The sequence below is a fragment of the Bos taurus genome, chromosome 14 (genome assembly GCF_002263795.3).
Source record: "Bos taurus isolate L1 Dominette 01449 registration number 42190680 breed Hereford chromosome 14, ARS-UCD2.0, whole genome shotgun sequence".
In the NCBI taxonomy this organism is placed as follows: domain Eukaryota; kingdom Metazoa; phylum Chordata; class Mammalia; order Artiodactyla; family Bovidae; genus Bos; species Bos taurus.
Window position 1 is genome coordinate 10,587,048 of NC_037341.1, and position 23,851 is coordinate 10,610,898.

At 50.8% G+C, this 23,851-nt stretch overlaps 1 protein-coding gene and 1 non-coding gene across 6 annotated transcripts in view; one reads left to right on the forward strand and one right to left on the reverse strand.

Moving 5' to 3' along the window:
• The window catches only part of ASAP1 (ArfGAP with SH3 domain, ankyrin repeat and PH domain 1), a 339,905-nt gene extending 322,640 nt beyond the window's left edge, over positions 1-17,265 (forward strand). For all 5 annotated transcript variants that reach the window (XM_015474408.3, XM_025001432.2, NM_175821.3 and 2 more), the window contains 5 exon segments: positions 1,867-1,936; positions 4,257-4,315; positions 9,887-10,368; positions 12,158-12,280; positions 14,528-17,265. In XM_015474408.3, coding sequence (XP_015329894.1) covers positions 1,867-1,936; positions 4,257-4,315; positions 9,887-10,368; positions 12,158-12,280; positions 14,528-14,602 — 809 coding nt within the window. In that variant the 3' untranslated portion in view covers positions 14,603-17,265.
• Positions 17,266-17,691: 426 nt separating this feature from the next.
• Positions 17,692-17,764, reverse strand: TRNAW-CCA (transfer RNA tryptophan (anticodon CCA)). The gene has a single exon. It is a non-coding gene; the product is annotated as a tRNA-Trp (tRNA).
• Between the last annotated feature and the right edge of the window lie 6,087 nt (positions 17,765-23,851).

Consider the following 23,851-nt stretch of genomic DNA (forward strand, 5'->3'; position numbering starts at 1 on the left):
TTTGCCTTCCCAGGCATGGCAGGTGGCCTTTGCCTGGCTCTGAGAAAGGCAGGATTCCTGTCTGCCCAACCTCAGATGCCTTGCCCAGGCCCACCCTCACCCCCAAGGAGTGGGAGAAGCCAGACTGGGGGCAGGGAAGTGGTGGCAGCGGCTCTGTGGGCTGCAGTTTCCTTCAGCAGCACCCAGAGGCGGCTTTGGGCAGACACCGGGCTGGAGAGCAGGACCACGGAGCCGGACAAGGCAGAGCCCCTGTCAGCAAAGCGCTCACCTGTTGAGGAAGTAAATCATCACCATTTTCATTACATCGCATCAGAGAGCTCGGAACAGCGATCCCCCTTCGTGTCTCGCCCCTGTGATGTGCACCACCCTCCGTGGTTTCTCCCCCGTGATGCTCACGCCGTCTAGTGGAGTAGTAACTGTTATCCCTCTTTCGTACAGGCAGGAACTGAGACTCGGTAGGAAAAGCAGTGTCATCAGAACTCATGCCCGCTGGGCAGGGGCTACACCTGGACTCCAGAGCCAGGCTTGTCTGGCTCTAGAATCTGCACCCTGACCGTCCTCTGTGATTAACGGTTGTAGGCTCGCCCGGGAGATGAAGGGACTGAGTCCGACTTTCGAGAGACTCTTTTCTAAGGTGGCAGAGGAATTTACCACAGGTGGGAGGGGACAGGTGTTGCAGAGAGTGGGAACACAGGCACCAAGGTCACAGAGGCGTAAAAACACGTAGCATCTTTGGAAGGTGGCCAGAGGAGAGGGTGAAGTGAGGATGCCGGCCGTTTGAGCTGCGGTGTCGCGCCCCAGCCCCTGACGTGTTGGCTTGTCTGTGAGACAGCGGAGTGGGTGGCCCCGAGCAGAGCGGGGGCTCCTGCAGCCCTGGTGGTCTCGTGCTCATGCATAATAGGGTGAGAACCACTGGTTTGGGGTGTTTTCTACCTGGAGCAGGAATGAGCAGATGCAGCAGCATATTCCCCTTGTCTAGAACTTTCTTTGACATTTTGATTGTTATGACCCATTTAAGTCTGAAAGTGTGAGATGTGAGCACCACACTGAAAAGAAACGCTTGCCTTAAAGGAAGTCTCAGCTCTGAGGATGCCGTGAGAGGCTGCTTAGGAAGACCTTCAGGGTTAAGCTGCAGACTCGTGGAAATAGACTGATGGTTAGAAGGAGTGTCTCATTAAACCAGATCTGTATTTGGAAGCCTGGCCCTATTCTTCATGCGTCGATGTCCTGGTGTTACAGCCCCATCCAGGAGGTTCCATCTGAGCACTTAACCAGCCTCTCCTTCTGTAGGTTATGGGGCTGGGGTGGGAGGGGCAGGGGTAGGGGTTCATTGCAGACCCTGGAGGAGGGCTGCCTGGCTTCGCATCCCAGCTCTGACCCTTACCAGCTGCTTGACCCTGGCCTCTGCTTTACTTCTTTGTTTCTTATGTAAACCGGAAGGCAAATGCTATGTCTGGGCTTCCCCACTGACTCAGGGGGTAAAGAATCCACCTGCAGTGCAGGAGACACGAGTTCAGTCCCTGGGAACATCCCCTGGAGGAGGAATGGCAACCCACTCCAGTATTCTTGCCAGAAAAATCCCATGGACAGAGGAGCCTGGTAGGCTACAGTCCATGGGGTTGCAGAGAGTTGAACATGACTGAGCACACCCACACAATAATATGTATCTCATAGATGTAATGACTGTGAGGTACTTAGCACAGTACCTCACTGGTAGTCAGTGCTGAGTACACAGCAGTTGCTATTATTAACGTGGCTCTCAGGGCATCTCCAGGGAGTAATGAAACTTGAGTGCGTTTGTGTGTGGGACCTCTTGCAGCCCTGTGACCTGCAGCTGTTGGTCCATTTAATCCTGTCTTCCCCTAGGTAACGACGTGGGTCCCTCATCGTCCAGTAAGACCACGAACAAGTTCGAGGGCCTGTCCCAGCAGTCGAGGTGAGCCATCTCTGCGTGGACTCCCCTGAGGGGCCGCTTAGGGTCGCCGTGGACAGTTATACAAGTGGGCTTTGGGGGCCGTCTGCTTAAGGCCATCTGCCCACCAGCTGATGCTGACCGTGATGGGAACCGGAAAGCCTCCATCTCTTTGCATGGCCCCCCTCGGCACACAGTTCTAGGGCCCGGACAGGGTCTGCGGATGGTGTTTCAGGGGATCAGCACCTCCATCTCCAGATTCCAGGCGGGAATGGACCTCACTTTTCTGAGGATTGCACAGTCTGTGCTGGAATGAGTTCTTATTTTCAATTTTTTAATGAAGTCATTTTGTTTTGTTACTTTCTCTTTTAGCTCCATCCTGCAGACCTGAGAGTAAAAAGATAATCCTCGGGGAGATCCAATAGCCTAGAGATTTTCAAACATAAAAATAGGACTCTTTCCAAGTCTCCTGTTTGTAAGATTTCTTTAAGCTAGGCTAACAGAGGGGCATCCCTTTCTCCTCTCCTCTCACCGAAATGAGATGCTTCGGAAGAGTTTCTTTGGACAGTGTATACCCGGTCCCAGCACAGAGGGTTTTCCCCGGAGACTGGATCCCAGATGAGGACACAGGGAGCCGCTTCCCAACCCAAAAGCTCAGGCAGGAGGAGTCAGCTGGTGCTTGGGGGTTGCCTTCCAGAGTTTGTCGAGGCCGCCGCCCTGTTTTTGTCTCTACGAGCCCGTGAGGCAGCCCAGTTGCTGCTGCCCTCAGGTTTGCAGATGAGGACGCGGGGCCCCGGGACTCAATCCGGGGGGTTCTCAGGCGCCACAGTGAACACTGCCTGCCCCTCGCGCTCAGCGCCCCCCACACGCACTGCCTGGGGGTCTCTCAACCCCAGGTCCAGGGCGGGTCTTCCAGGGGAGGGAGTCTGACGTGGAGGAAGTGCCCACTAATGGTTTTTACAGGGAATCGAGCCCCAACACGTACACGCACGCTTACATACATGTGCACACGCCACCCCCCGCAGCACGCGAAGAAGCCCAGATCCACACACAGCATCCAGCCCAGGTCTCCCGTGTGAGATGCTTCCAAGCATCTGGCCTCAGTACCCAGGCTGGGAAAGCATCGAGCTCACGTCTGTGATGAGCAGACATGCATCCCTGCGAAGATGCTGAGGCCAAAACACGCACCAGACGTGTTCAAGGCAAAACCCTTCTAGTTCATTGGTGGCTTGATCTCACCAGCCTTAGCCTCGAGTAGCCCAGAAGCCTTAGAATTTCGAGGGAGCCAAGGAAAGAGCCACTCAGACCAGGAGTGATTTGTGGGCCAGGATGAAAGACACGTGCATTTCATCTTCTTTATTGGGCTCTTTGTTTTCTTTTTGGCTGGTTTGGCTTTTCCTGTCCTTTTAAATGCAATTAGGATAGACGAGGGGTGGAGTCAGTTCTTAGGCCATCAGAGGACAGCAGAGGATAACGAAGTAATAAAAGGGGCTCTTGGCAGATACGAGTTTGGCACTGGGATGCTGTGCTGTTTGGGTCCTCAGGGCCCCTGGGGTTCCCTGAGCACAGTCACAGCCTCTTGTTAAAGAGAAAGAGCAGGTTCCCACTGAGAGTTGTCTCCTGCAGTGCTGGCATCTCGGTGGTGGCAGGGGCGTTGGGGAGTCCCTGATACCAGATGACATGGGGCAGCTTCTGTGCCTGGGGCCTGCTTTCCGGGGCTCTTCTCCTCTGCTCATTTACAAATGGTTCAAGAAGAGGAACAACTCAGGGAAAGCCTGGAGGCCTGAGACCCAAGCTGTTAGCTCTGGTGCAAGGAAAAAGTAAGGGCTCTGGAGTCCAATGGAGCTGGGCCTGCATGTCCAGCTCTGCCACTGACCAGCCTTGGGAGCGTCCACAGGTCACTGGAGGTGCACAGGCTCTGGTTTCCTGTGCTGCAGGTGGAGGAGACACGCATAACACGTGGGGTCGCATGAGAAGAGCTGCCTCGGAGCTGCGCGCTTGGCCCAGGACCTGCAGGGTGCCCAGCGCTTTCATCAGCGCTGTTCCTTCAGGGAAAGGTGTCAAGAAGGAGAGGGATCAGGCTTTTTCACTCAGAGGGTTGGTGGTGGTTTTGTTACTTTCCCTCTTGACTCCATTCTGCAGACTTGGGAATAAAAAGATAATCCTCAGGGAAATGCAGGCAAGCTTCAAATCTGGGAAAGTGGACTATAATCTTTTGTTAGGGAAATGTTGAAAGCAATTTTAGATAGATAAATCTGTGAATTTCTATGATTTCCTTGTATACTATTTCACTATTGATTTTATAGCGCTCTGAGATCATAAACGATTCTTATTTATTCATTAGCACCGGTTCTGCAAAGACTGCACTTGGCCCAAGAGTTCTTCCTAAACTACCTCAGAAAGGTAAGATTTCTCTTTTTCATCCTGTTTGTTCTCTGACTCTTTCCGACGCCAGAGACAGCAGCTCACCAGGCTTCCCTGTCCTTCACTGGATATCTACCAGAGTTTGCTCAAACTCATGTCCATTTAGTCCATCTCATCCTCTCTTTCATATTTACATGTAATTATACTGTCACTGTACCCTCCAAGGGATCGGGGCTGTCTGTCTCTTTTGGCCCCTGCTTTATCTCAGATGGCCTTGAGCAGCAGCTGACATGTGAGAGATGTATAATTAATATTTGTTCAGTGAATAAAAATATTTATAAGCTCAAGTTTTGTAATTAACAAACACCAAACTTTTGCTTAAAAAAAGCAATGCTTTTTCAGAAGATTCATCATTAGTATCCCCAGATACCATTTCTTCTCTTGCAAACAATATGAGAGAGACCTCAGAACCGGTACTGGCTCTCCTGCTTACTAGCTGTGAGGCCCGGGCAGGGGACTCAGAAGCTTCGCTGAGCCTGAGATTCCTCACCCATCAGCGGGGCCAGGACACCTGCTCCACCAGGTTTCGTGAGGACGAGGGGAGACCATACTTAGCAAAGGCTGGATTCTGCTGATCGGCGCCCCGTGTGGTCATTTAACACGTTCCTCTGTCCTCGAATATTTCCTGTCAACTGGAAGTTGGATCAGGAGACCTGATCAGATGCTCCTAGTTCAGGCTTTGGCAAAACTCCTTCCCAGGCAGCAGTGTGCTTTTCTGTCAAGAGGGACACGCCGTCTGACTGCCTCTCTCTCTGTCAGGTTCGCAGCTACCAGTTCTCCACACCGAGATCCATTCATGTGTCTCTGTTAAAACCCCTCCACGAGGCCGTCAGCGGTGATCAGGCTCGGCCTGTCTGTAGCCTTTGGCCCAGCTGGTTACTGTCTCCGCACTTGGCCTGTGGACACCATCCTGTTCTTACGGCACTGACAGTCCCTCCCCCCGTGTGCAGGCCCCTCATGTCCGCAGCCTCCAGAGATTGGCTCATTCGCAGTCACTTCTCTTCTGAATCTGCCCTCATTCCCTGGGGTACCCAGCTCGGCACCTCTGTGCCATGTACGCAGTCCAAGTGACCCTCCATAATCTAAACTCCCACACACCTGCCACTGTCGTGTCTCTGCTCAGATGTCTGACAGCTTCTCAACTTAAGATTTTGAAGACCCTTCACTCACACACACATACACCCTCCAGCCAAACCTGTTCCTTGCACAGCATCCCTGTCTGTTACAGGCAATATTGTCTAGGTACACACAGACACACACACACCCCCGCCAGCCAAACCTGTTCCTTGCACAGCGTCCCTGTCTGTTATAGGCGATATTGTCCAGGTCCAGGGGATTGGATCTTAAACCTAGGAGAGAAGCCCAGCTCCTCCCTTCCTCCCATGCCCCTCGTCCATCCACATACACTGTTGGTTCTCTGTTGGTTGTATCTTCCCGTGTCTCCACTCTCACCGTGGTCTCCCAGACCATCCTCTCCTGTCTCGACTCTGCAGCCTCCTCCCTGGTCTGCCTTCTCCCACCCCGGCCCTGCAGTCTTTCCCCAGCAGAAGAGCTAGGGTGCTCCGTGTTATATCAGTGGCTCCTGCGCCATCCATCCAGTGTGTCCTTGTCTCGCCCAGAAAACAAGCAGAGTCCGGGTGTATTTCTGAGCCTCCTCAGCCAGAGGCAGAGGGCGTCTGTGATGCTGAGAGGGACAGGGCGCAGCTCCTTCTCCTGCCCGTCCGTCCTCCCCAGCACCTGCCGGCACTTCCCCATGGACTGACCACACCTCGCTGATTTTCCTTCCCAAACGTCACTTATTTTTAAATTCTTTGAAAGTGTTAGTTGCTTAGTCGTGTCAGGCTGTTTGCAACCCCATGGACTGTAGCCCTCCAGGCTCCTCTGTCCGTGGGATTCTCCAGGCAAGAATACTGGAGTGAGTTGCCATTCCCTTCTCCAGGGGATCTGCCCGACCCAGGGATCGAACTCAGATCTCCTGCTTTGCAGGTGGATTCTTTACCATCTGAGCCACTAGGGAATTCTTTGGGCTTCTTTTAAAGGGCTTAGTGAAAACCTTCTCAGCTGGGGATTGACTGCTGCATGGAGCCATTTGTTTAATGAGTTTTAAAGGGCAGAAGTAGAGAAACTTCAGGGGGCTCTCCAACCTGAACAGAGTCACCATAGTGTTGGGCTGTGACTTGGTCTTACATTCTTGGTCCCTTACATTCTTCCCTAGCTGTCATCACAGTGAAAGTCCAGTCCTGCATCCTGGGTTTTTCCACTTAGGATTCTGTCATCAAGCAGCTGCCATTCTCTGCTTGGCGCCCCCTTTTGTTGGAAACATGAGCCAAGAGCATGTGGACTCTTTCTTCATCTTCCTCCTCCTTCTCAGTTTTGTCCTTAGAGCCTCTTCTCAGGAACAGAACGGTCAAAGCCCGGGGCAGAGTGTTCAGCACCTAAGCTCTGTACCACACTGCTGTTCAAAGGGCTGAATCTGTTTGTTTCCAACCAACCTTGCCTGCATGCACCATAACCCCCCAGGTCTTTTTCTTATTTTTCAACTGTGCCCTGCAGCGTGCGGGATTCTAGTTCCCCAACCAGGGATCGAACCCACATCCCCTGCAGTGGAAGTGTGGATTCTTAACCAGTGGACCACCAAGGAAGTCCCAGGGATGGGGTGGAATTCTCACTCCTTTCTTGCTCTTGATGTCCTCATTCGAGCAGAGTACTCTTTGTCGTCCAACTTTGGGGGGAAATTTGCTTGTCTGTCCATCAGAGTTAAGAATGCAGCTCAGGCACTTCGCTAGTAGTCCAGTGGCTAATGCTTCACACTCCTAACGCAGGGGGCCCAAGATCGATCTTTGGTCAGGGAAAATCTTAAATGCCACAACTAAGATCAGATGACGAAACTTAAGATGTGGTACAGCCAAATAAATAAATAATTTTTTTTTTTTTTTTTAAGAATGAAGCTCACAAAGGACTTTGAATTAGAGAGGGGAAAACACAAAATCATCTTGGAAATAAAATAGTCAGAGGAGAGACTTCTTTAGAGGGGAGACCGTCTCTTTTCATATTTCTTTGTAGTATAAAATTAACCTATATTCATTCTAGATTTTTAAAATGCAAAGAAGTATAAAGAAAATACAAACCACCCAAAGTCTCGCCACCCAGGATAAATCAATTTAGTCGGCCCTCTCAGTCTTTTTCCTATGATTTTTTTATGTCACTATTTAAGCTGACTGAGCGGCTGATCTGATCTGATCTGAAGCTGGTTTTTGTCATGCAGTGAATCAAGAGCCCTTTCCATGAGATTAATTGTACTCCTACTGGCTGCGTAGTGCTCCGGTATCTGATACGTGGCCGTGTTAAGTAGTCTGTCCTCTTCCACATTCACCCGGTTCACAGTTTTTTTCTTTTCACTATAAACAGTGTCATGCTGAACACCCTGGCACAGGCATGTGCCCTGGCTTTGATCCCTTTTCTGGATAAATTCCTAGAACCGGAGGTGCCTGTTTGGGCGGCCCAGCACTTCCTCATGGTTTCTGTTCCCCCGTAAGTGTGGCTCAGAGCTAGGCTTTTCAGCTCCGCTGCCTCAGGGGATTCCCCCGGCTGTTCCCCCATCGCCACCTGCCTCAGGCTTTGTTTACCCCAATATCTTGACTTCCAAGAGAGGAATCTGATGGGGCTGTTGTCACTCTCTGAACTGTGCCACGTTGGCCGAAGCTCACCGGCCGGCCCGTGAGCAGGGTGCCCTTGAAATTTGAGTTCCTTAGGAAGGGATGTGGCCCAGCAGGCCCTGAGCAGGAGCAGCTGCAGGGTAGCTGTGACCTTCCAACACTGGGGTTTGTCTTTTCTTTTTTAAAAAACAAAACATTTAAAAAGTCTCTCTCTGAGCGTTGTGTCTTTAGAATACAGTTCTTAGTTTGGCTCCTCCGTGTGCTTCAGTCAGCTGTGTCCTCACTGAGCACCCACTGTGTGCTTGGTGAATCCTGGCCTCAAGGAACCTTGCCTCAGCAGCGGTGCTAATGCTCCGTAATATTCTGATACCACACCCAGAGTCTACCTCGTCCTGTTGGCATATGTGTTATGTCAGCTCGTGGTTTAGAGATGAGGAGGGTGAGGGGGTTTGTAGTCTACCTCGTCCTGTTGGCATATGCGTTATGTCAGCTCGTGGTTTAGAGATGAGGAGGGTGAGGGGGTTTGTAGTCTACCTCGTCCTGTTGGCATATGCGTTATGTCAGCTCGTGGTTTAGAGATGAGGAGGGTGAGGGGGTTTGTAACCTGCTCAGGGTCACACAGCTGGTAACCAAGTAGTGGAGCCCAATTTGGAGATATGTCTTAAGTTCCACTGGTTAGAGCTGTGCGAAGGTTCAGACCGTAGACTCTCCAAGCGATGGAGTACTACACAACCTTTAAAGAGAAGGAGGAGGAAGTGACTTATTAATAGAAATTCTCCCAAGCATTTTAAATGCAGAAAAACCAAAGTTGTAGACAATGTATGTCATGTGTGTGTGTGTATGTGAGTGAGTGCGTGTGAGTCGTTCAGTGTGTGTGTGTATGTGAGTGAGTGCGTGTGAGTCGTTCAGTCACATCCGACTCTGCGACCCCATGGACTGTAGCAAGCAAGAATACTTGAGTGGCTTGCCGTTTCCTTCTCAGTGTATGTATTGTAGTCCCATGTTAATAGACATTCTCCCAAGTATATTAAATGGGAAGCAAAGTTGCAGGCAGCGTAGGTGTTGTAGTCCCATTGAATGTATTTGTTGTAGTCCCTGACTTTTAAAGATAATTCATATATACACGGATGGGCATCACTAAAAAGGAACGGAGGTGACCTTAAAGGGGTGGTAGGTGGGAGTGGTAAGAGGAGAAACTTTTTCCCTCTTACACAGTGTGTACATCATATAAAACGTGAGAAATTAGAATGATACCGCTATAGAACGGAATAGGATGCAGCATGAAAAGTATATGCTTAGTACTAATGAACAATGTTTATAAACGTGGTGAATATTCTTGCTAAATCAGTATATAGATAAGAGTAGATGTTTTATCTATGAAAGATACATAGAGAAGTCCAGAAGGAAATTATACCAAAATATTTTAAATGGCTAATTTATGCAGTAGACTTACAGAAAACTTCTCCTTTTAACTCTGCACCTTTCAGTTTTCTATAATCTGTATTATGTGTATGAAAAAGTGAGTGTTTGTCACTCAATCACGTCTAACTCTTTGCGGCCCCATGGACTGTAGCCCACCAGGATCCTCTGTCCATGGAATTTTTGAGGCAAGAATACTGAAGTAGGTTGCCATTCCCTTCTCCAGAGGATCTATTATGTGTATAGTTGTGGGGTTTTGTTTTTGTTTTTTTCACTTCTGAGTGAGTTTGGATGTCCTGTTCTTACATAACTGAGGCATAAGATCATCCATTGTAAGGTGGATGCCTCCAGGCTTCCAACTTTCACCTTTTTTAAAAGCAGGCCAATTCATGTGGGGTCTGGGCCTGCGACCGCCTGGGGCGCCTGCTCAGGGTCAGTCCTGCCCGTGACCCCTCTCTGTGGTTGCCTCCCGCAGTGGCACTAAGGAAAACAGAGACCAGCCATCATCTCTCCCTCGACAAAGCCAACGTCCCACCTGAGATCTTCCAGAAGTCGTCCCAGTTGACAGAGTTACCGCAGAAGCCGCCACCCGGGGACCTGCCCCCGAAGCCCACGGAACTGGCTCCCAAACCCCCCATTGGAGACTTACCACCTAAGCCAGGCGAGCTGCCCCCGAAGCCACAGCTGGGCGACCTGCCCCCCAAGCCCCAGCTCGCAGACTTGCCCCCCAAGCCCCAGGTGAAAGACCTGCCTCCCAAGCCACAACTGGGGGAGCTGCTGGCAAAACCCCAGACGGGAGACGCCTCGCCCAAGGCCCAGCCACCCCTGGAGCTCACCCCCAAGTCACACCCGGCGGACCTGTCCCCGAACGTCCCCAAGCAGGCGTCTGAGGACACCAACGACCTCACGCCCACCCTGCCAGAGACACCTGTGCCGCTGCCCAGGAAGATCAACACGGTGAGTGGTGCTCAGAAACCCAGGCACGTGCTCACCCAGCCAGCCTGGAGTCGGGTGTCAGGTGTCGTGGGGGGCGCAAGGCCTTGGGGTTGGGGCTGGGCTGTGGGCCCCAGCAGATAGGCATCAGGACCTGCCTGCCCTGTGACCACGGGGCCGTGGCCACCTCCTCATGGCCCTGAACCTCTGTCTCCTCCTTCACAGAAAGGGGCTAGAACACTGCCTGGCTTCACGGGCAATGAAATGCAGGGAAGTGTGAGCAGCGCCCAGCAAGTGGTCGCCCTTGTCTGTGGTCCTTGAGCAGGAGACCTTTCCTTTCCCAGGGTCCCGGGAAAGTGGCCTCACACCTCAGCTTTTCTCCGCACCTTTCTGGAGGAATTGGACACAAAGCCCAAAGAGACTTGTACCAACCAACATAGAGTTTGGTTTGAAGTCTCCCAGCCCTTCATTTTCACAAAATGCCTTCTACTCTATAATATGTCCTTTTGCTTTAAACATGCCTTTCCCTCCCCACCCCCACCCCCCAAAAAAATCTTTTTTTTGGAAAAATGAAGCTCTGGGAAGATGCACATGTGCTGTCTGTCCTGCCCACGCTGCACCCTGACAGGGGTGGGAGCACCCCGGGTTAAGGAGCACAGTTAGCAGGGGGACCAAAAGCCTTGCTCACATCTTCCCATGAGAAAACAACATTGTGATGGAAGTGTGTCCCTTCAACACTAAAGGAAAGGTGAGAATAGTGGAACAGATCCTCTCCCGGGTGGGGGGCCACAAGCATGTTCATGGGTGGATGCTTGCTCTTCACGGGCTCTCCAGAAGCCTGAGCACCACCCTTGGCCTTGATGTACACAATTCCAGTCTGTGCTGCTGCACACTTCACCGTTTTATTATCTCATTTAACCCTCCCTGTTATAAATGGTCGCACATAGTTCTTCCAGTTTGCTCACAGAGTCAGAGCTGAAAAGACTTCAGATCTCGACTGGCCATAGCCCTCGGCTTCTCAGACCCCACCAGCTCTGGGTTAGCCCGGGGAGGGGAATTGTAGAAGCAAGTGGGTCATCGGGGAGAGTGCGGGAGAAACCAACGGACCAAGAGGAAAAGCACTTGACCCTAGACTTTGAGCGTAACAGCTTGCTTTTTTTTAATTCCTAATTATTTAATAAGCCAGGCGCCAGAAGCATCCTTTGGAAGGTCAGTTCTCTATTTCCATCTTCCTGTTTGCAGAGAACTGGAAATCTAACAACCAAAAGCTCCATTAAACATGGGTCAGAAACTAAAACGTTTTGGGGAACTGCCTGGAGTCCCCCGCCCCCGCCCCGGGCTCCCCTGCTCTGTTTCAGCAGCGTGTGCTGACACGGCGCTTTGCATGAGGGGCTGAGAAATGTGTTTATGCTGCATGTGTTTGGTCTGCTTTACATCATGTTTCCCCAAACCATTTTTAGAATCTGCTGTCATCTTTGCAGGCTGCCACGGGGCGGGGCGGGGTCGGGCACATCGCTTGTTTCTGGTGAAGCTGGATTTTGATCCCTTCCCCGTGATGTTTGCTCTCAGATGGAAGTCATCTATGGTTACCCGCCCCCTGCCCCCCACACTCTCAGTGGGCTCCCCTGCTGCCTTGGGCGGAGGGGCCCTTCTATCTGGAGAGCACCCAGGGCTGGGGGCGCTCCCCCCTTTCATCAAGGAGAAACTGAGGCTCGGCGAGGTGAAGCCACTTGCCCGGGGTCATCGTGTCCTCCTTTCCCTTCAGTCTAAAACCTCAAGTCCCTTGAGCTAAAACCCCGCTGCTTTCTTGAAGGGGAAGAGCAAGGTGAGGCGAGTGAAGACCATCTACGACTGCCAGGCGGACAACGATGACGAGCTGACTTTCATGGAGGGCGAGGTGATCGTGGTCACCGGGGAGGAGGACCAGGAGTGGTGGGTACGTACCAGCTGCGTGGCGCTGTCCGTGGTCAGCCTGCACACGCCCCCCGAGGACACAGTGCCTGGCCTGCCTCTTAGCTTCGAAACCAGCTCAGGAGAGTACCCTTATCACACTGCAGCCTGTAGGCCTCAGGTACTCTCTGGCAGATGCAAAACTGAAACTCATTCAACACTGGCCCAGCCAGCTCTGCTCAGGCCTCGCCCTTCAACACCACCGCCACCACCACACACACACACAAACACACACCTGCCAAATGTTCTCAGGCTCCATCACCACACATACACGTACACATTGACATTGACATTGAAGTCGCTCAGTCGTGTCCGAGTCTTTGCGACCCCATGGACTGAAGCCTACCAGGCCCCTCCATCCATGGTATTTTCCAGGCAACAATACTGAAGTGGGTTGCCATTTCCTTCTCCAGGAAATACACGTACACACACACGTACATACTTGTGTGCACATACATCCCCGCCACACATCCTCAGGCTCTATTACCCAACCCCTCCACACACACACACACCCACCACACATCCTCAGGCTCCATCTTCGTCCAGCCTGAAGTTCTATCAGGAGGATCCCTGCCTCACATGACTTCAGGGGAGGATTCAAGGAGACCATCTATGACAGCTCCTTTTCCATGAAAACCTGCTGCCCAGGTGTCAGGAAGGAAAGGCATCCCTGTCCCCCCACCACAGCCTGGGAGCTGCCTGGGTCCTGGGTGGCTGCAGGGTACCCGACATGTCCACGGCTGTCCAAGCTGTCGGGGGAGGAAGCCTCCAGCAGGCCCTGCCGGACAGAGGGGCAGCGGGCGGATGCCTCCGAGGCGATCACTCCCCACCCTGGGCGTGGAAATTCTGCTTCCTTGGCAGCTAGAGCCCCATCCTGCCCAGAGGGCCCAGCCCTCTGTGTCAAGAAAGGGACCCATGGTTCACCGCTGAGCCCAGGACCTGCTGATGCCCAGAAACACACACACACGGGCACACTCATGGCCCTTCGCCTTTCCTCCCCCTGGGCCCAGACCATGACTCCAGAATCCCGGTCACAGCCGTCAGGATGCTCCTTGGGCCACAGCAGTGGTTCAGCCAGGGCAGTCTCGCTCTCCAGGCATGTGTGGCAACATCTGGAAACATTCTGATCTTCAGGGCCTGGCCAGGGTGGGTGCTGCTGGCCTCTGCTGAACATCCTGGGATGTTTGGGGGAGCCTCCACCACAAAGAACCCCCTGCCCCAAATGTCAGGAGCACTGAGGCTGACAAACCAGAGGCCTGCCCCCTCCCTCCCTCTCTCTGTCTGTCGTGAAGTCTGGTGGGTTAGATCCCTGACAAGGAGACGGGCGCTGAAATCCCGGCGTGACTCACCCTCTGGCCCTGGGTGCAGCCTCCTGTGAGCCTCAGTTTCCCCCTCTGAAAAGGGAGGCACGAGTCACCCTCCCTCACAGGAATGTCTGAGGACTCACGTGTGTGATGCCAACTAAGACCCAGTGACATGGGTCATCCCAGCCTTGTTATTAACCCCTCTGTCCAGATGGAAACCGGTGCACAGAGGCCCACCCAAGGCCCCAGGCCCGGGGAGCAAAGGAGGCCGCCCATCTTTCTCCGTGATGGTCATCCGAAGCCAGCGTGCATGTCACTGGTCTTTTTTCTGATAGGGTTCTCTTCGATGCAGTTAATCCTCATGTAACTGAGGTTATTAGGAGCCTTGGCAGGTAATGATGGCTGACAGGTTTAGGCAGCAGACAAGAAAACAGCTGTAAAATCTGCCCTCATCGCTCTCAGGCTTTCATAGCATCCTCTTCACCACCACAACCAGAAAGCAAGTTCTTGGTGCGTTGCAGCCCTTTTTATGTATAGAATCGTTGGTTTAGTTTCCCCACAGGCTGAGAAGCAGGGGTTTTTCAGCCCTGTTTTACAGACAGGGAGGCTTAGCACGCTTTGCGAGGTCGCCCAGCGGGAGAGGCAGCCGAGAGGCCTGGTTGAGCATGTGGTTGAGGCTGCAGCCCGGGAGAGACCGTGGCGGGCCCACCCCCCCCCCTCGGGGGCCCTGTCCCTTCGAGTAGAAAGTGAGGGCCCCAGGACCGTCTGCCTCCCGGGGCTGCCTGCCGGTGAAGCAACCCCTGTGAAGGCGGCTCCGCCGTGCGTGGCGCCTTCGTCGTGTCTCCCCGGGGCCTGCATCAGCATCAGCTCCGGGGGCGTTCGGACACACCGGCCGCCTCCTGCCTGATGCCTCTCCTTTCTCCCTGCAGATTGGGCACATCGAGGGGCAGCCCGAGAGGAAGGGCGTCTTCCCAGTGTCCTTTGTCCACATCCTGTCGGACTAGCAAAAAAAGCAGAGCCTTCAGACTGTCCGCACCCGTCATGCCAGACTGCTGCCTCCCTGGGACCCCGTGCGCACCGTGTAAATAGCTGCTGTTGCCGAGTGGAAGCTCCCGGAGGGGCCGCCTCAGGAGGGGAACGGAGCACGTGTTGTAAATACCCTATGGTCTCTGCCTTCGCCAGTATTAGGGTAGCCTTGGGACCCGGTGCGCCTTACTGGTTTGCCAAAGCCATCCTTGGCATCTAGCACTTACATCTCTCTCTATGCTGTTTTCCAAGCAAACAAACAAGCAGGAATATAGGAACTGCTGGCTTTGCAAATAGAAATGGTGTCCAGCAACCGTTGAAGGGCACAGCATTGCCTCTCTGTTCCTAACCTGACAGTATTCTCCATTGTGTTACTGAAAAATGCAACATTAGCAAAGAGGTGGGTACTGTCTTCCAGGTGAATCTTTCCGCTCCGTGACAGACCAGCCTGTCGTTATCCGTGTACACAGTTTACAGCTACAAAAACCGACTTTGGTATTTATTACAGAAAAGCGCTCAGTTCGGTGTAAGTGTTATTCCTTCAGCAAAGTATCCACTGACCCAGAACGTTGGGTGGCATTTTACAGTGCCCACAGCCTCACGCAGGTTTAGACACGTGGGTTTATGCTGTCTTAAGAAGATGAGTGCCCGCCCCTGATATTACCTCATTATGCAAAAATAACATATCCTTCATGACTATTTTCACAGAAGTTTAAGACACATCTGATGAAGTTCAACTTTCAAGAACCAAGGACTGCCAGAAAATATTAGCCTCTACATTATGCATGCATTTAGAAGCTTACCTGAAATCTGCCTTTTATAAAGGAATAGTATGGATAAGTTGAACTATACATTTTTTTTTAAACTTGATTGCCATTAAAGCAGAAATTATAAGGTTGCAACAAATATTTGTTTCCAGTCAGTCATTTGGCTTCCTCAAGAGTATGAATGCACATATCACATTATGAATTAGCATCCTTCAACTATGTTAACACCTCTAACATGTCCGTTTTAAATTCTTTTCTTAGTTTTCGTTCTGGATAAATTTAAACTTTCAAAAGAGTGTTCAAGAAGATGACTAATTCAGAAATCAGTTCTGCCCACCGTTTTCCCCCGCCCACCCCCGCTGTAGAATTCAGGTGCTGAAACCAGCCTTCTTTTTTTTTTTTCTTCATTTCCTTTAGTAAACTCCAATCATAGATAAGTTTCCCAGCTCTGTTGAACAGACACTTCATCTTCAAGTCGATTCATAACCAAGTTTCTGAACGCTGCTATGAATTGCACTGTGAAACATGCTTTTCTGCCAGGGGTCCCTGCCCCTCCCAGTTTTTTTTCTCATCCCAGCCGCTTTCATCAGACCATCAAGACCATCCTCAGTTTTTCAGTCTTTTACATCAGCCTGAATGTGGGGAGAGAATACCGCTCCGCTCCCCAGTCAGTGGGACTGCTCTCGGATTCCGAGGCCCACGTGTCGTCCTTGCAGTGCGCTTGCTTAAACGGCTACGTTGGCAGCAGCGCAGGAAGCTAATATTTTTAAGCAGATCATCCTGGCAACGAGTGAGAAATGTTCATTTCACAGAAGCACAGCTCCCAACCAGACCCTTAGGGGAGCCCTCTGTAATCGAGTCGCAGTGCTCGGCGAGCATTACCTTAGCTCTGCTCACGTGATCACTGAACCAATAAACCTTGCATGACAAACCTGCGGCAGATCTCACCAGCTATTATCGGAAAGTGATTTTAAGCAACTGCTTCCTCAGCATCGCGGCACACGTGAACTCCACACAGATACGAGGAACCAGCCGACGTGCTGGTGTGCGTGGCCCACAGTGTCGGCAGCCTCGGTAGTTTAGCAGCCGGGTGTCAGGACAGGAAGTCACCTCCCGAAGTCATTTACTGTACCAATTCATTCACTTACGCTTAAGTTACATTCAAGCACCGTTCATTTTTGTGGCCGACGGTATTTTCAGCTGATCTCAAAATAAACTGGCTTTTTAAAAAAAGAACACGAAAGCACGATGTCTAAAATCACATGGAATTAATTCTTTTTCTTTTTTCCTCTTTTAGAGCAACTTTTACACAGATGCTTTTTTTTTTTTTTTTTAACACTTGTTTGTTTTTTTCCTGGTTTTGTTTTTGTTTTCCATCAGGAATCTGAGTTTTCTCTAACCCAGCTTACTGTGGGACATAGGAAAAATAGATATAAATAAATATCTTTGGCGACCTTGGTTGAGTTTGAATCTGGTATTGTTCTTAAACTCAGTGAGCCGCTATCTGCAATTTTGTACATGATAGAGAGTATTTTGAAGGTATGGAACCTTACGGGAAAAATAGCTAATTCTTCTTTGCCCCCCCGCAGTGGGGAACGTTATGTTCTGCAAATAGTGTGTGTCTTATTTTACTGTTGAACAGCAATTGCTATTTATTTTTTTATTGCCTAGAACTTCAACATGTTGTATAGGGATCCCACAGCGCCACAAGTTAAATTCTGAATTCCCATCTGGATGTTATGCTCAGACATCAGTACACTCGTCATTTCACATGTATTTAATGTGATTGTTTTCCAGTACTGTATGTGTTCATTTCTACTTTTTTTAATATTTAAAATTGCTTTTAAATAAACATATTCTCAGTTGATCCCAAACATCTGACATCAGGCCGTTTTGTGAGTTGTCCACGACTCTTCTGACTGGAGGAAATCAGAACTTGACTTGGCAATGTTTTGTGGGGGGTTGCGGGGGGAGTGGGTACAGATAACACAAGTCTCGCAACTTCTACATTCAGATTCACTTCAGATAAAGAATGTGCATCACTTTCCTCGGCTTAACAAACCATGGACCTTTAGCATTTCAGTTCTTTATCCTCCCCAACCCCGCTACCCCCAACCCACCCCCACCTACAGACACCCAGCCTGCACATCCTGGAACATCATGAATGTTACATTTTTTATCATAACTTAAATACATATTTCTGTACTTATTTGGCTGCGCCAGGCTTTATTTGCAGCACATGGGATCTGTGATCTTCGTTGTGGCGGGCAGGATCTGTAGTTGTGGCTTGTGGGATCCAGTTCCCTGACCGAGGCTCGAACCTGAGCCCTCTGCATTTGGAGTGCAGAGTCTTAGCCACTGGACCACCAGGGAAGTCCCCAAAGGTTACATGTGGATACACTGAAGGTTCTTGGTCCCTACTCGGACCAAGGGCTATGTGTGCGCTTCTGTTGTGTAGCTGTCAGCACTGATAATGCTGGGCTGTGAGCAGACCCCAGTCTAAGCACTGAACCTGTGTCATCTCATCTCGCCCTCAAGAAGCCAGGGGAAGCTGCAAGCCCACCAGGAAGCTCAGGGAGGTGCAGGCCCCTGCAGCACCCATCATGGTTACTCACCGACCACTTCAGGGTCCAGGTGAGCAGTCCTGGCTCCAGGGCCGTCCTCAGGATTTCCAGCAGGTGGGAGACGGTCTCCCTCACGAAATTCTAGCCAGAGAAATGCTGCAGTGGACAGCTGACCAAGACCATGGCGTTGGTCCCAGCGCCTGTTTTCTTTCCTTTCATGAAAGTTGGTAGCTCTCAATGCCTGTTCACTCACCTCAACAAGATAAACCCTACAAGCCAAGCTGATGGGGAAGATGGCCTTGGCCACAGAAGCCAGAGACTTTCCATCAGGATGGATCTGGGAGAGTCTTGCATGGTTACCTGGCTATTTCAGGCCAAGGGACAGCCAACTTTCCATCTAATTACAAAATGCTGCAATAATTCCATTGGTTATGTATTGTTTTAAACCTGGAGCAGCCTCTGAGGTCATCGGACTGGCTCCCGTTGAAAGCAGCCCCTCCAGTACTCTGTGAGCCCCCAGTGGCCCGGAGATCCCGGAAACAGGCAAGCTCCCTGAGCTCTCTCCCTTGGGTCCTTTCAGCACCGGTGGATGGAACATTGTTCCCCATACGTGGAGTCAGTCCTCTGTGAGGCAGAAATCCTCCTCTGTCCATGTTCAGATGAGGAAATCCGCTCGTAGGCTGCAGTGACTTGCCCAAGGTCACAGTAAGTCATGGCAGCAGTGTGAGCCCAAGGCTTCCTGGCTTCAGCCCCAGCCTCCCCCGGCCTTCCCTCCCCAGCCCTGCTGTTTTCTCCTCTCCCCTGACCCTGTGCCCTCTGCTGTGTTTTTTGAGTCTTCCTCCTCCCAGAATGTGGCTGTATGTGTGGCAGGGGTGGGGTGGGAGGGATGATAATTATTGGGTTATTCAACCCATTCTCCTTTGCTTCCCAGATGTTCTCATCCATCCCAAATGGAAATCTTTGATTTCCCCGAATCCGCAGCATGTGGGGTCGTTTAAAGCCAATAGGTTTCCTGGAGGAAGGAAGTCTGTGCCCATCATAGGCCTGTGACGATTGCAGGGGGCGGGCATGGGGGTGGGGGGCAGCAGAGGAGGCAAAAAACTGGGGCAAGGGCTGGTGGGATGGTGTGTTGTGAACCTGCAGCAGCTGAAACAGGGACCAGTGTTGAAGGCACAAGCAGGGACGCTCCATCCCAGCGATCGTGCCCTTCTGCTTCCCAGGAGGCCCCTCTGCATGCTAACTGCTAAACCAGCATTGTGGCCACGGCACTGGGTCCAGTACCTTATCAGTACAACCATGTTCATCCCAGACCCACTGAAGAGGAACTATACTCCCCATTTTACACTTTAGGAAGACTGATGCTCAGAGGTGAAGATATAACTTGCCAAAAATCGGTTTGTTTGAGAGGTGGGCCGAGGCCAGATCTAAACCCAGAGGTCCAGGCCCAGTTAGCTCCCAGCCGTGACCTTGTGCTGCCTCCGCTGCTTCTGTCCCCTGGCTGCCTTTGCCCCAGAGAGACGGGATCGGAGCCTGCCCACCCAACCTTGCGGGACAGGTCAGCCGCAGGGAAGTATAAACCAGGAAGCGCAAAGAAGTTTGCAGCTTAGAGAAGTGATGGCCTTGACAGGAGGGGCCCCAGGGTGGCGGTGGGGGGGATGTGTCTTACTCCTTGGACAGCTGCTCTGCAGAAGTCAGGCTGGCACCCAACTTGTCTGTGCCTGCAGCGTGTGACCGAGAAGAAAGCGGTGGGTACGCAAGTGTGTCTTGTCTGAACACAGCAGCCCCGTGTGCAAACACCGAAACACTTAAGCTCCTGGAAACAGGAATTAGAGCTCCGATAAACACAGCTGTTTTGCAAAACTCTTACTACACAACAAACCCTAGTCAGAGACTCGGAAGGCCAAAACGATGACCTTCTGCAAAACCTTCAGGGAAGACGCCTACTCGGCTTCACGCTTCTTCGGACAGGATTTGAACTTTTGCTTTATAGGTCTAAGCCGATTTGAGGATGAGAAATGGCAAACATGTCATCTGCACACAGGCCTGAGAAGCAAGCAAGCCCAGGTTTGAGATCTGGGCCAGCATCACCTGGACCCTCAGCATTTAAATCAGACTCCTGGGCCCTGTCCCTGGAGATTGGACGTCTCTGAAGGGAGCCCAGGAATCAGCATTTAACCAGCATCCTCAGGTGGCCCCCATGTACCGCTAGGGGTACAGAGCCCTCTCACCTCCCAACAAGGACTTTGAACCTCTCCTTCCTCAGAGATGAGTGAGAAACCACACAAATCTACTCAGTGTTGACATGCTACCCCGTAGGCTATAACCAGTCAGGCTCCTCTGCCCATGGGATTCTCCAGGCAAGAATACTGGAGCGTGTTGCCATTCCCTTCTCTAGGGGATCTTCATGACCCAGGCATAGAACCCTGGTCTCTTGCAATGCAGGCAGAATTTTTACTGTCTAAGCTACCAGGGGAGAAGGCAATGGCACCCCACTCCAGTACTGTTGCCTGGAAAATCCCATGGATGGAGGAGCCTGGTAGGCTGCAGTCCATGGGGTCGCTAAGAGTCAGATACGACTGAGCGATTTCACTTTCACTTTCCACTTTCATGCATTGGAGAAGGAAATGGCAACCCACTCCAGTGTTCTTGCCTGGAGAATCCCATGGACGGAGAAGCCTGGTAGGCTGCAGTCCATGGGGTCGCACAGAGTCGGACACGACTGAAGCAACTTAGCAGCAGCAGCAGCAAGCTACCAGGGAAGCCCACTGACATGCAGTTGATGACCTTCAAGTATTCCTTGCATGAGCAGGCCCGTGGAACCTCCCAGCAAAAATAAGTAAAAGAGCACCCACTGTTGAAAACAGGGGTCGTGTTTGGTAGGGAGAACTTCCCATCCCGGGGTCAGAGCTGGGAAGGGGGCTCGTCCACATTTGCTCTGCCCACTTGCACTGCATATGCCGACTCCCACCCAGTAAACAGGAGGCTTGACAGCGGGCCTCTTTCTACGGTGTACTAAGCTGCAGAACAGAGATGCACAAGGATACGTTGAATGTGCAAGCTTAGTTCTTGCTCAGCTGGAACCACTTAGGAAGGCCAGACACCAGGACTCCCCTGGCCTGCTCCACCTCCGGAAAGCAGTTGACTGCTTCCCTCTCTGGGTCCCTTTCTACCGCTGTGCTTTAGAAAGTTCTAGAGCTGATGACCTGCAATTGCACCCAGGCTGTCTTGCATTCCCTTCCAGCCCAGTCCAGTCTGCAGCCTAAAACTGAGACTGAGTCTGGTCTGTGCCCAAGGTCTGGGATGCAGGTGGTGAGCAGCTCACAAGGAGAGGGGCAGGGAAGGGAGCCAGAGGAGGCAGAGAATGGGAGCAGAGTCAAAGTGAAGCTGGCTGAATGTCTCGTCTACTACAGCTGGACAGAACAGATTTGCCCCAAGACTCCCAGGTAGAAATTGTGCATGTGCCAGGCAAAAGAACATGCTAGAGTGTTCATCAGTTCAGTCACTCAGTCGTGTCTGACTCTTTGTGACCCCATGAATCGCAGCACGCCAGGCCTCCCTGTCCATCACCAACTCCCTGAGTTCACTCAGACTCACATCCATCGAGTCAGTGATGCCATCCAGCCATCTCATCCTCTGTCGTGCCCTTCTCCTCCTGCCCCCAATCCCTCCCAGCATCAGAGTCTTTTCCAATGAGTCAACTCTTCGCATGAGGTGGCCAAAGTACTGGAGTTTCAGCTTCAGCATCATTCCCTCCAAAGAAATCCCAGGGCTGATCTCCTTCAGAATGGACTGGTTGGATCTCCTTGCAGTCCAAGGGACTCTCAAGAGTCTTCTCCAATACCACAGTTCAAAAGCATCAATTCTTCGGCACTCAGCCTTCTTCACAGTCCGATTCTCACATCCATACATGACCACAGGATCATAGCAGGACTATTTATAATACTTAAAACCTATAAACTACCCTCATGTCCCTCCCAGGAGCGGTGGTTTAATCCCTCAGTTATGTCCGACTCTTACAACCCCATGGACGGTAGCCTGCCAGACTCCTCTGTACGTGGAATTTCCCAGGCAAGAATACTGGAGTGAGTTGCCATTTCCTTCTCCAGGGGATCTTAGAATGGTTCTGTAAGTTGACTAGCTTCACACAATGTTTAGAGCAACAAGAGTGAACCAATGATACAGAACAATAGGGATAAATGTCACAGATGATGAGGCAAAAAAGCCACTTTTGAGTCTACATAACGTACAAAAATAGGTCACCTGTGTGGTTACAAGTCAAAATCATGGCAACCCAAAGGGAAACTTGGAAGGGAACTTGCATTGCCTGGGGAGGTACTTTGGGGTACAGATACTAGTCTTTCTTCTTCTGGGTGCAAGCCATACAGATTTTTTTGTTTGTGAAAATTCATTGAGCTATTTGCCTCTGATACATGCACTTTTATGGGTGTGTGTTGTCTTTGGTGTGATGCTGATAAATACATAAACAGCTCTCAAAACATTTTATATATATATAAATATATATATATATACACACATACATATCGGAGAAGGCAATGGCACCCCACTCCAGTACTCTTGCCTGGAAAATCCCACGGACGGAGGATCCTGGTGGGCTGCAGTCTGTGGGGTCCCTACGGGTTGGACACGACTGAGCGACTTCACTTTCACTTTTCACTTTCATGCATTGGAGAAGGAAATGGCAACCCACTCCAGTGTTCTTGCCTGGAGAATCCCAGGGACAGGGGAGCCCGGTGGGCTGCCGTCTATGGGGTCACACAGAGTCAGACACGACTGAAGCGACTTAGCAGCAGCAGTAGCATACATACATATATATATATATATATATATAAAGGCCCTTATTTGTAGCATTTGCCAGTTCCCATGGTGTAAATATTTCTACCAAGTCTGATTCCAAGCCACCAATTTTACGTCCCTGAATGCCAAGTTAACAAAAGTTTTTTTTTTTTAAATAAAGTCTGCTAAAATGCAGAGATGAAATAGCGCTGGGGAGGGCCCCACACTAGCAACTCCATCATCTACCTCCCCACCACCCTATGCATTTTTTAAAAACAACTTTATTTCAATATAATCCATATACCATACATTTCACTCATTAAGTGTACATTTCAGAATTGTGCAACCATCATCACAATTTTAGAACCTTTTCCTCACCCATAAAGAAACCTCGTACTTGTTAGTAATCACTCCCATTTTCCTCCAACCCCTAACAGCCACTAAATTACTTCCTGTCTCTGTAGAGATTTGTCTCTATTGGAAATTTCATATAAACTGAGTCATAAACGGTATCCTGCATTTCCAGGTTTATCCGGGTTGCAGCGTATGTTGGTATTTCATTCTTTTCCACTGTACTACTCTACTCTGTGGCTGGCCTTCATTTTGTTTCTCCATTGCTGCATGGTTGGGTTGTTCCCACTACTTTGACTATTATGAATGATGCTGTTATGAACATTCACGTGTAGGTTTTTGTGTGGACGGATGTTTTCATTTCTCTAGTAGGTTTCGTCTCTCTAGACCTAGGAGTTAGATTTCTAGGACACAGGGTAACTCTGTGTGTAACCATCTGAGGAATTGCCAGACTACTTTCCAAAGTAACCACACGGTTTTGCATTCCTACCAGCAGTATATGAGGGCTCCAATTTCTCCACATCCTTGACAACACTTGTTATGATCTATCTTTTTTATTATAGCCAGCCAAGTGGGTGTGGAATGGTATCTCATTGTGGTTTTGATTTGCGTCCTCCTGATGACTAATGATGTTGAACATCATTTCATGTGCTAAATGGCCACGTGTATGTCTTCTTTGGCCATATAGAATCTTTGTCTTTTTAATAGGACTTCCCTGGTGATCTAGTGGTTAAGATGATGTGCTTCCACT